At 35.2% G+C, this 13,422-nt stretch overlaps 1 protein-coding gene across 1 annotated transcript in view; it reads left to right on the top strand.

Moving 5' to 3' along the window:
• LOC136032990 (signal recognition particle 19 kDa protein-like) overlaps window positions 1-12,515 on the top strand; it is a 45,109-nt gene extending 32,594 nt beyond the window's left edge. Inside the window, exons 3-4 of the mRNA XM_065713515.1 lie at window positions 2,980-3,160; window positions 12,312-12,515. Coding sequence (XP_065569587.1) covers window positions 2,980-3,160; window positions 12,312-12,448 — 318 coding nt within the window. The 3' untranslated portion in view covers window positions 12,449-12,515. The remainder of the gene's footprint in view (window positions 1-2,979; window positions 3,161-12,311) is intronic.
• The last annotated feature ends 907 nt before the right edge of the window (window positions 12,516-13,422 follow it).

The following is a 13,422-nucleotide window of genomic DNA, read 5'->3' as shown; positions in this document are numbered from 1 at the left end:
GGGGCGCTTCGCGCCCCCCCCAAGCCCCCCCCGCGCGCGTAAGTCGTTACGCGCCATATTAGTTACGCGCCATTGTAGTTGTGTCCCTGTGTCCCACCTGTGAATATAGATAGATTTATATATGTGTTTCAAACTACGTAAAAATTGCGAATATACAACATTTTTGGCTTTCCCACTACTGGGAGCTTTCCGTTTCCAATTGCCAGCAATTGATCTGAAAATGTTTGACCAGAGTCATCGTTTTGCAATCGGACACGCATATTTGTAGTTAATTTTAATATTTTTACGTGTGCCCATAAATTAGAATTTTTCAGGCAAGCATTCATTTCGTCTGCAGGACTTAAACTACGTAAAAATTGCGAATATACAACATTCTTGGCTTTCCCATTGTCTTTGCGTATACAAAGCCGTATGTACTAATAACGACGTCATATGCAAACGCTCTTTTTACAAACAAACAAACATGCATACACACAACTCGTTTTTATATAGATAGATAGATAGATAGATAGATACAATACAATATAATTTGCGTAAAACTTGCGAATATACAACATTCTTCGCTGTCCAATTGTCGCTGCATATAAGTAGATTGTCAGGTTTACCGACCCTCGAACATGCAACGTACAATTGTCCATGGGAAAAACAATCAGTATTAAGATCTATACCACATTTTTCTAATGATTGACCTTGAGCTTTGTTAATGGTGATTGCAAATGCTAATCGAATTGGGAAGTGCAATCTTTTAAATTGAAAAGGCAGATCCGTTGGAATCATGGGAATGCGAGGAATAAGAACAGCCTAACCCTCAAAAGGCCCTGTCAAGATTGTGGCCTCTATTAGGTTTTCCATTGTTTTTTTTACGGCAAGTCGCGTGCCATTGCAAAGCTTTGGTTGGTTGATATTTCTTAAAAGTATTATTGGTACGCCTATTTTTAGTTGTAGCACGTGTGGTGGAAACCCTGAAAGATCTATGGAATTTAAAAATTCAGATGGATAATTAACCGCTTCATTTGGTTCCAAAACTGTGTCGACTGACTTGTAAAGGACTGCCTGGTCATTCAGAGCTTGGCATGCACTACGGTTTGTCATGTATAGTACCGTTTACAGTTCTCAAATACTCAAAGGATGTCGGACCGGGTACATTCACCAAAAGCAGGCGTAGAAAGAAGCATTCATGTTGATTGGGGTGAACGGTGTAGAGTCTTCCTATCGTTGTATCTTTGAAGATTGTAGGTTCTTCAGTCATTTTACAATTAGAAATTTCTCTTTCAACGGTCTTCTTACAATTAAAAATTTGTCTTTGAACGATATTCTTAAATACCTGTGTCCTGGTCGTCATTTATATTCCCTGTGTGTCCCGGTATCCCAGTTTGTAATTTCTCTTTGAGTGTCCCGGTCGTTATTTATATTCCCTCTGTCCTGGTCGTCATTTGTGTTCCGGTCTGTAATTTCTCTTTGAGTGTTTTTTCTTTATAGTATTTTTTAGTTTTTTACATTTTTTCTTTTTTCAGTTTTCGTTTTCTTCTTTATTTTTCAGCTTCACTATGAAATACATATCGCCGAACCTCTGTTTTTTTAACTAAAATCTGATAGACATTGATGACCTTATCCAAGTCAAAATCCCAAACCCAATCATCATCGCTATCATTTTCAGTTTTGATATGTTTTGATTCTCGCTGTCCAGGTGGATCTTCATCTAACTGCGCGGTTTTGCGTTCTTTAGCCTCAAGCCTGTTTCCTTGCTGTTCTTTTGATTCCTCGGCACGCTTTCTTTTCTGACTTTCTCTATCAGCAGCAAGTTTTTTGGCATAGACTCTTTGAGCATCTTCATCGGCTTTTGCCATGGTAAGTTCATCAGTCATTGTAAACTTAAACATTAATAGATTTCTACGTGAACATATGTCTTATATATCTTGAATGACGTCACCGTCAAAGCAAAAATGACGACAACTAATTTCATGACGTCAGCCGACACAGAAACATGACGTCACCTGATCCACAGATCCACAGACAGACAACTTATTTTTATATATATAGATAGATTGAAAAGGACGTTGAAACTTCTCTATTCTCAGACCTTTTTGCAAACATTTAAAAGGCTGGGCTGATTTTTTATGAGATGACTGGTACTTTCAAATCAACAACCAATCAGAATTTCTGATTTTTTTTTCACTTTTTTGTGGACTTAATTGTTGTTGCTTCCCCGAACAGCTCAAACATTTCTTCAACAAAGTAACCTTGCCTAGTTAACCAAAATTTCTAACACAATAGCATAAGACTTAATTCCTTGGCATTTTCTTTTATTACCCTGTTTTAAAGCCTGACCCAAGGAGTGTGTGAAACCGAAAAGAGAGCTAAGCTTTAGTATAGTTTTGATAGAAATTAAGAATCAGCACCATAAACAACGCATAGCTACTCAGTAGAGATACTAAAATCAGAGTGATTTTGATTCATTAAAATTTGTTTCTAAGAGATTAAGAAAATAAATGCAACTATCGTTTTATATAGGTAATTTTATGATTTTGGAAGGTAGCACTTGATTTTGCTGATTATTTTTTGTTTTCTCAGAAATTAACTAAAGTTCCCTCTCTTCTCCGTTCGCCGTACTCCTAGGCACACCATTCTTTCTCCTTTGTCCATCACTTTTGAGGTTCATGTATAGTCATGTCATGTCTATAGTCAGTCATGACATGTCATGTGTAGTCATGTATAGTTCATGTATAGTTCATGTATAGTTATGTATACGTCAAGGTTCATGTATAGCTGTGTATCAAAGTGAAAAACTCTTTCTTCTGTCTTCATTTCTTTCTCCTCTCTCTCCCCCTTCTCTCTATGTCTCTTCAAATGAAAAGGGAATATAATATTGAGGACGTTGAATATGATATTTGAACTGCAAAATGAAAAATCAAATCGATATAAAAACTACTAAAATGAATGATAAATAACTAGAAGTGATACAACAATCATGCTTTTTAGGCAGTGGATACACCTAGGCTTCAAGACATCCTTGATGTATTAAAGGCAACCAAGTTTCCAGTATACTGTGAAAGGAAACGATATCCACGTGAAACTAGCAGGGAACAGGAACATCTTGGCAGAATTAGATTCCAGCTTAAAAATGATGACGGAACCCCATTAAATCCCCAGTTTATCACCAGTGAGTATTGAAACCCTTCTTCCAATTTAATGTGGTAGGTGAAGGAGGAGGGGTGTTTTAGAAAATGTAGCGTTAGCTTCAATGTCAAAAATAGGTACGTTGCAGTGTATTGCTCTTAGAAAGCCGAAAATTTTAAATAAAACAACTTTATGTCATTTCTCATATATAAAGGACTAGTTATTGGTGTGGCGCTGCGCCACACCAACACCTAGTTGGTGGTGGAGCTTTGCGTCCCCCCCCCCGCGCACGTAAGTCGTTACGCGCCATTGTAGTTCTGTCCCTGTGTCCCACCTGTGAATATATCACATATTCGGCGTTTTTCTCACAGTTACTTCGTTATGCAAGGATTTGTAGTAATTATATTGATTTTAAAAATGGATGTAAAATCTTAAGCCAAAAATTGATATCAAAAGGTTTTTCTGCAAATAAATTAACTTGGCAATTTAAAAAATTTAGTTTTCATTATAACGAACTTTTAAATAAATATCAAAAGAATTATCTGGAAATACTTAAAGAAATTTTCAACTAATTTCGGAGGTTCGAGAAATGATGATGCAGCGCCATTTATTTTGAATTGTGTTTCTAATAGAGCGGATTTTTTTTTTTTTTAAATAGCCACATGGTAAAGATGAATTCTATAATTGTTTAGTTCATTCAGGTTTTTTGCTATGTGTTAATATTTGTGATTTGGTAAAATTTATCATATTTAGTTTACCTATTGTTGCTAAAAAGAGGGATATATTAACAGGATAAGCTTATTTTGGTGTAACTTGGTTGTTTTACATTTGCTGTTTTTTTTCATAGGCATGTATTTGGGGGGTGATACCTGACACGGAGATGCCATGGATATTCTGTGGTAGCCACAACACTTGACTGGGTAGAGAATTTAATGTGGCGAAACCCTATAGGCAAGTGTATTCTCCTGATGAGCCCATGTGTTGGGTTGTTGCCTCTGAATTATTTGTCTTTATTGTTTCTATTGTTTGGTAAATGACGACTTATACTTATTGACGACATGACTGCCTGTCCATGGATTATTCTTTATGGTTGATTGTGTATGGCTATGCTGTTTGACCTATGTGATTGTATGGATGAGTAGGGTTAAGGCCTCATTCAAGTGCTGGTCTATATTAATCACTAATTTAGGAAAACAGTCTTTTTTTCTTTTTTTTTTTTTATGTGTTTGTGCTGTTGCATTGGTGATTTCTCTTTTCATAATAGATATATATATATATGTTTTTAACTACGTAAAACTTGCGAATATACAATATTCTTCGCTGTCCCATTATCTGTGCAGATAAATAGATTGTCAGGTTTCCCGACTCTTGAACATGCAACATATAATTGTCCATGGGAAAACAATCCGTATTCAGATCTATACCGCATTTTTCTAATGATTGCCCTTGGGTTTTGTTGATGGTAATTGCTAATCGAATATTCCCTGTGTCCCCGTCGTCATTTATATATCCCCCATGTGCCCTTCCGACGTCCCCGTTGTAGTTGTGTCCCTGTGTCCTGGTCGTCATTTATATTCCCTGTGTCCCGGTCGTCATTTGTGTCCCGGTGTCTCGGTCTGTAATTTCTCTTTGAGTGTCTCGGTCGTCATTTATATTCCTTGTGTCCCGCTTGTCATTTGTGTCCCGGTGTCCCGGTCTGTAATTTCTCTTTGAATGTCCCGGTCGTCATTTATATTCCTTATGTCCCGGTGTCCCGGTCTGTAACATACGACAATAGATAATTGTGTTGTAACTTTGTTCACGATCCTATTCTACACACGTAGAAATAGAAGTAGTACGATTAGGTGAAGGCATTCCCAAATGCTTGAGAAGTTTGTTTGCAATAGATAAGCACAAATCTTCAATCATAACTAGAGTGCAGTTATGAATTCCTGTTGTAAAGTCCAAGGTCATATCTGACCTTTCTAGCCGTATTCGGTGGAGTATATTCTCGGCCATTTGCGATTTGTATTTCTCCCATAACTCTGTAGGAGATGAAGGAGAGCAACTTTTGCCGGAAGACACGGGCCGTAATGTCATGTCTATGAACCGGCGATTGTCCAGGATGTAAAAGCTGTTGTATCTAATCCCAAGATGGATTATATGTAAATGTAATAAATGACGAATCATTAATCTATAGGCATAATATTTCATTGCGCTGCATTTCTTATCCATTTCCTTGTTAGTGGCTGGAAATATCAATTTAATATTAAAGTGATCGCCGTCGGCTCCATCCCAAAAAATGATAGGATATTGTAGGGCATCGTAGCATCGATGAGTTTAAGCAATTCTTGTCAACTGATTCTTTCGCCTATAAAGAATATTATCTCGAGGTAAGAACTGATAACCGACCATAACGATTGCCACTTCGTTGGTAGTTGCGTATCAGTAGGCATCAATTCGATTGCTGTTTTGAACATTTGAACAGAAGCACTAAATTATTATTTTTGTGGAAAAGATGTTGCAACTGGGAAACGATAGTCCTTTCAACGTTGTTTTTTTTTTATCATCGGTATCACTTTCAAGTTGTTTGGTTTGTTTTACCTTGGCTTGTCTTTCGTCACTATGAAATACATATCGCCGAACCTTTGCTTTTTTTAACTAAAATCTGGTAGGCATTGATGACCTCATCCAAGTCAAATTCCCAAACCCAATCATCATCGCTATCATTTTCAGTTTTGATACGTTTTGACTCTCGCTGTCCAGGTTGATTTTCATCTAACTGCGCGGTTTTGCGTTCTTTAGCGGCAAGCCTTTTGGCATTAACTTTTTGAGCAGCTTCCTCGGCTGTTGCTTCTGCCATTGTAGGATTTATACTAACACTAGCTGTTGGGGTGGCGCTTCGCGCCATCCCAACACCTAGTTGGTGGGGCGCTTCGCGCCCCCCCAAGCCCCCCCCCCCCCATGCGCGTAAGTCGTTACGCGCCATATTAGCTACGCGCCATTGTAGTTGTGTCCCTGTGTCCCACCTGTGAATAGAGATATATATATATATATATATATATATATATATATATATATATATATATATATATATATATATATATATATATATATATATATATATATATATATATATATATATATATATATATATATATATATATATATATATATATATATATATATATATGCATATAATATAAAATTGTCAGGTATTACTGACTTTTGAACATGCAACATATAATTGTCCATGGGAAAAACAATCCGTATTCAGATCTATACCTCATTATTCTAATGATGTGTCCCTGTGTCCCGGTCGTCATTTATATTCCCTGTGTCCCGGTCGTCATTTGTGTCCCGGTGTCCCAGTTTGTAATTTCTCTTTGAGTGTCCCGGTCGTCATTTATATTCCCTGTGTCCCGGTGTCCCGGTCGTCATTTGTGTCCCGGTGTCCCGGTCTGTAATTTCTATTCGAACAATCCCTGTGTCCCGGTCGTCATTTATATATCCCGCCTGTGCCCCCGGCGTCCCCGTTGTAGTTGTATCCCTGTGTCCCGGTCGTCATTTATATTCCCTGTGTCCCGGTCGTGATTTGTGTCCGGATGTCCTAGTCTGTAATTTCTCTTTGAGGTTCCCGGTCGTCATTTACATTCCCTGTGTCCCGGTCGTCATTTGTGTCCCGGTGTTCCGGTATGTAATTTCATCAGTTGACAAACATGACGTCAGTCGACAAACAACTTCATGACGCATACAGCTCAATCCTTAAAATGACGTCAGTCGACAAACGTGACGTCAGTCGACACACAAACATGACGTCACTCGACCCAAACACACACACAGACAACTTATTTATATATATATACTAGCTGTTGGGGTGGCGCTTCGCGCCACCCCAACACCTAGTTGGTGGGGGCGCTTCGCGCCAACCCCCCCCCCCCCCAAGCCCCCCCGCGCGCGTAAGTCGTTACGCGCCATAATAGTTACGCGCCATTGTAGTTGTGTCCCTATGTCCCACCTGTGAATATAGATATATATATATATATATATATATATATATATATATATATATATATATATATATATATATATATATATATATATATATATATATATATATATATATATATATATGGTTTTAACTACGTAAAACTTGCGAATATACAACATTCTTTGCTGTCCCATTGTCTTTGCATATAAATAGATTGTCAGGTTTACCGACTCTTGAACATGGAACATATAATGGTCCATGGGAAAACAATCTGTATTCAGATCTATACCTCATGATTCTAATGATTGCCCTTGAGCTTTGTTGATGGTGATTGCTAATCGACCATTCCCTGTCCCGGTGTCCCGGTCGTCATTTATATCCCCCTGTTTCCCCCGGTGTCCCCGTTGTAGTTGTGTCCCTGTGTCCCGGTCGTCATTTATATTCCCTGTGTCCCGGTCGTCATTTGTATCCCGGTGTCCCGGTCTGTATATACATTCGTTTTTTAGTTTTGTTTTTCTCCTTTATTTTTTTCCTTTTTTTTTCTTTTTTAGTTTATTTAGATTTTTAGATTTTTTAGTTTTTTTTATTAGTTTTTAGTTTTTTTTTCTTTTTAGTTTTTTTGTAGTTTTTACCTTCTTTTTAGTTTTGTTAGTTTTTTTTTTTACTTATGTCCTGGTCGTCATTTATACTCCCTGTGTCCCGGTGCTTTGTTGATTGCTAATCGAACATTCCTTTTGTCCTGGTCGCTTTCTCTTTGAGTGTCGTCATTTATTTTTTTCTTTTTTAGTTCTTTTAGTTTTTACCTTTTTTAGTTTTTTTTAGTTTTTTAGATGAAAATTTTTTTTAATTTTTTCCTTTTTTTCTTTTTAGTTTTTTATTGGTTTTTACCTTTATTTTAGCTTATTTTTCAGTTTTTTCCTTTTTTTTAGTTTTTTTTTATTTTTTATTTTTTTTAGTTTTTTACCTTTTTTTAGTTTTTTTAGTTTTTTAGCTTTTTTACTTTTTTTATTAGTTTTTAGTTTTTTTTGTAGTTTTTGCCTTTTTTTAGTTTTTTCAGTTTTTTTTTTAGTTTTTTATTGGTTTTTACCTTTATTTTAGCTTATTTTTCAGTTTTTTCCTTTTTTTTAGTTTTTAGTTTTTTTAGTTTTTTACCTTTTTTTAGTTTTTTTAGTTTTTTAGCTTTTTTATTTTTTTATTAGTTTTTAGTTTTTTTTTTTTAGTTTTTGCCTTTTTTTAGTTTTTTTAGTTTTTTAGCTTTTTTTATTAGTTTTTAGTTTTTTTTGTAGTTTTTGCCTTTTTTAGTTTTTTTAGTTTTTTAGCTTTTTTATTTTTTTTATTAGTTTTTAGTTTTTTTTGTAGTTTTTGCCTTTTTTTAGTTTTTTCAGTTTTGACCTCACCTGATCCAGTTTTTTCAGGTGACGTCACCTGATCCACGATCCACAGATCCACAGACAACTTATTTTTATATATATAGATAGATATATATATATATATATATATATATATATATATATATATAGATTTCTCTTTGAATTAAATATTTGAGCAGCTTTCTTGGCTGTTTCTTCTGTCATTTTAAGATCTATACTAAAAATTTCTCTTTGAAATGCCTTCTTATATATTTATAATGACGTCATATACAAAGCCTTTGACGTCATATACAAAGCCTTGGACGTCATATACAAACATACAAAATACATACATGACGTCATAATGCTCAATCCTTATAATGACGTCAGTGGACAAACTTGACGTCAGTCGACAAACAACTTATTTATATATATATAGATTGGTATAGCTAATTATAAATGGGAATTGTATAAATTTCATCGGTATAATACGTGAAGGATTGGTATTGTTCATGATAAATAGGCCTTATGTAAGTTTCATCGTTATCATGGCTGTATAGATAGCTGACACCCGGCAAAGAACAAATCACGGGATATAATAAATATAAGGTAATCCGGGTTGCAGCGGTAGCTAGAAACCCAGTAAGAGACGATCACGTCCCATGCTAAGAAATAAAGCTGCCAGTAACTTAAAAATAGTGTCAGATCGCAACAGAAAGCATAATATTAGAATCGCCTTGTCTGAAACCCCTATAAAGGAAACTTAAAGTCCCTGTGAGTTGGCATGAACAACAAAGAAAATCTATCTGCTTGAAACTATAAAAGTGACTAAAACCACGATATTCTGCATCGAACGCATCTTTTTTTTCCATTTTTTGTCTCTGCAGCTAGCACAACGGAACTTCATAGAGAGTTGGTTGGTTAATGGCTCATTTTAAAGAAAATTGTTCTATTTAAATATCTTTTGTAACCAACAAAAATATTTTTTAAAATAGAATCAATTTTGTAAGAAAAACTGGACTTTTGTATAGCACAGGAGTAGCAAATGTTATTCGCATCATGTTGCATACGAAGATCAACTAGTATTTTTAACAGAGTAAAAAACATGTAGATATAGTTGTATAAAATGTAGTAATTTTTTTTAGGGTTTAAACAAAAAATCTGATTTGTCAATTGAAACTAGAATAATTCCTGAAAATTTAAAAACAAATAATTTTATTTAATCTGTAAGTTCAGAGTTATAGCTGTCTCCTGGAACCCAACTTTTTTCGCTTAACTCTTAATCTCTATAGCGTTGTGCTGTATTTTTTTTATATATAAAGGATCTGTATAGTTTAATGTAAATGTGTACGTCGGAATCATGGTTATAAAGATGTGTGAAACATAGTAAAGAACAAATCAAGGCAGATAGCAACTAAACGTTAATATAGTTAAACACACAATGATGATGAAACCTAATAAAGAACCAACCACGTCATGAAGTAACTAAAAGTTTATTCAATGCAAGCATCTTTTGCAGTTGATTTTCTGGATATAGTGCCATATCTAACTTTTTTGGCTGGCTGATTCTCTGAGGTTCGTCTCTTTCTATTTCAACTTAGAAAAGGCCATAGGCTTTTTCCTGTTTGTAATTGTTTTGTTGCCATTCAAGTTAAATTAAAGAACGAACTATAGCCAATAGTAATTGAAGTGTTTAAATAAATAATTATACACATGATTATCCAACACATGCTTATCTTTCGACAAGATAATATAAGAAAGACATCTTTTGAAAATTTGTTTCCCTGGTTAGTTGTTGTGGTAGTATCATGGTTGCAGCTCCTGCTGCAATCATTTTCCATAAAGGATCGGTTTAGTTAATATAAATGGGTATTTTGTAAGTTTCATCAGTATCATGGCTGTAGAGATTGGTGAAGACTAAACCATGATAGCTACTGGACTTAGTTAGCTGCCTGATTTTTTAGTTTTCGTCTCTTACTATTCCAAGTAAGAAAATCTGTAGGCTTTTTGCTGTTTGTGATTTTCTTTGAAAAAATTTTTCTTTTTAAGTCTAATAAGAGACAACAAGGCAATTCTAATAGTGTGCTTTGTGTTTCGATCTGACTCTATTTTTAGGACTTATGGACAATTTTTTTTTACTATGGGACGTGATCGTCTCTTACTAAGTTGCTAGCTACCACTGCAACCCGGATATTTTTAGTGAGTTATGCGCTATTGTATTTCTTAGTATGGGATGTGATTCCGTAATGAGATTTTGAGAGAAATTTTCCAGGAAGAGTTGAATCTTATACCAAAGAGCCAGAAACGGGATAATGTAGAAGATGGAAGGAATTATTTAAAGAAAAGAGTTTTTAAAGTAACAGGTTGTGTCTTTGGTATCTTAAAAGACCAGGTTTGACTCACCTTTTTAGGATGGTACAATTAGTCTTAAGTACATGCAACATGCTAGAGTAAGCTCATCATAAAATGGAGATGACTTTCTGACAATCTTCAAACACTTGAAAAACTTTGAAAATGCACATGTAGAAAAAAGAATATACTGTAGAAATTGGTCAGGTCAGACAGAGGGTTTACTTTCCTAATTGTTTCAAGGATCACTACTCACGAACAAATATTGTTTTGTGTGCCATCTGTTCACTGATGAAGATTTAGGCTTCAAGATATCCTTGGAAGATACTAGCCCAGAATGAACCTAGAGCAGACCTTGATATATCAAAATCACTAAATCTGCCAAGGAAATGGCGTGAATTGCACCAATAGTCTTCAGTCTGTGGTAGATGGACCAACAGTGAGCCGTAAACCTGACTTGCAATAATGATTTGTTGAAAATTTGTCAATGGTGACGGACAACCGAAATTTAGCTGTTGGCTGGGATAGTACTGATATGGTTGATGGCTTTGTTTGGACTGTAACTAAAAAGAAAGATAACTTTAAATTCTGCCGCCCAAAATCGCTGTTAGATAAATAAAAGAATCTGATAACTCTGAAACATTTCTGGACTACAAAAACAAGAAGAAAACCCAGTATAAGAACAGCTGGGCGAAGGAGATTATCAAGCGATAAAGCAAAAGTGTCTAGAATCACACTATGTTCTGAATAGTTAGGCTCTATTTTGGTATATAGTGCGCACGCTTACATTAAATAGCGTTATTGATCCTCTCCTTAGTGTTATGATTCGTTAAACCCTCTTTTTGAGAAAATTTCAACATGTTCCGTGCCAGAGTCGAGGCGACTAGAATGATTAGGTGTTGCCTCAATCGTATAGATCGGTCTCAACTCATTAGAATGCCTGACAGTAGAAATTTACATTAGAAAAGCTTCATCTAGGAATCAGTAAACCTTATTATTATCCCTGTCCCAGCAGGGATAATCCATACAAAACAATCTTACAAACAATCTATTACCAAGACTGGTGGCATATTATTGCTATTAATGGCAGAATTTTTTAAATAAAAAGAATATCCAGTCCAATAAAGGGAAGGCCGACGCAGGGACCTTAGTAGTCAAGAAGCGTCGTTAATTCTTAAATAATAAAATAATAAAGAGAAGTTTAAAGTTTAATGAGCCATTTGACAAACAAAAGATTTAATGATGCAAAATTGTTTTAATTTTCCTTTGCCAGTTAAGTTAGATCATCTGATAAATATTTTCAGGTAACGTGTCATATTTCTCCCCTTTACTTTCGTCTCTTTTGCATAATTCTTCTATGTAAAAATTATTTACTGCTTTAAAAAGTTGCGTTTTTCCCAACCACAATAGATAATTTGAGAAACTTTTCCGAGTAGACTCTCTTAGCTTGTTTCTCGGCTTTGAGAGATCTACCCTCTTGGTAAGATCAGCTCAATTTTTTCTGAATAACATTTTTTTAATTTTAGGAGATTCTATATTGCTGTATCTTGGTGGAAAAATACCTCAACTTAAGTCAAGACAGGGACCGTCGGCTGCTCCGGAACAAATATCTGTATCAAAGCCACAACCACCTTCTAAAAAGAAAAAAGGAGGAAGACGCTAGTTTTACTGCCTTTGTACTTTTTTCATTTTTAGTTTTATTTTCTGATGGTAAATTGGAGTTGCATTTATACACTTTTGTCTATTGTCAATTGGAGATTATGCTTTATTATTATTATTTTCATTGCTAGTACGTTTATTTTTATGAATTGCTTGACATCTCTCAATAATCATTTACATTCCGGACATTGAATGGAGCCCCCTTGACTTGCTTCATGCTAAAACCTGCTTGTACATGTTCTCACGATACAACTGCAGAAGTAAATCATGGTTGATACGTCAGACGCAACCTTGTACAGAACGAACTCTAGCCCACAGTAACCTAAAATTTAAAAGGGCGCCCTTAAATAACTGTCAAATTATGAAGAATTGCTATACGACGCTGACACAGGAATGGTAATTGTTATTTTGATCTTTCTTAATGGTAAAAATTTATTGTAAAAGCAGATTTATGGAAATTTCGAAAAATATAAACAATGGCACATTTCTTCCATATGATTGCACATTGTAGTCCAAACTAACCAGTTTTTTTTAGTTTTTTTTTTAAGAATTAATAAGTTTGGCATCTGACCCTCTTGTATGCACTAAAATTATAACGATAAAATTACCGGTTGGTATTTAAAGGCACTTTCATAGGCAAGTAAGGAGCGAAGTGGACTCTGTGTATTTTTTTTTTGCCAAGGCACTTTGCGTGGAAAGAGTTTTTAGAAACTTCAGAAGGGCTCATTCAATTAGAAATTGAAAGTTCTAATGCTCTTTCAAAAGTGATTGCAGGGCAGCCACACCCCACACCCATTTTTCGCCAGAGATATCCGATCAAATCCGAGATAACCATTTTGTTCATCATGGTTAAAATGTCCAAAAAATTTTGGCTCTGGGGATAACATGATACCCTTAAGTCCCTGGGGAAAGGGCTGCAAGTTTTGCAATTTGCCAATTGTTTGCATATAGTATTTGTCATTGGGAAAAAGGAGCATG

Source organism: Artemia franciscana, chromosome 11 (genome assembly GCF_032884065.1).
Source record: "Artemia franciscana chromosome 11, ASM3288406v1, whole genome shotgun sequence".
Taxonomy (NCBI): domain Eukaryota; kingdom Metazoa; phylum Arthropoda; class Branchiopoda; order Anostraca; family Artemiidae; genus Artemia; species Artemia franciscana.
The sequence above is the reverse complement of the archived record's forward strand: the minus strand, read 5'-3'. Positions and strand labels throughout refer to the sequence as shown.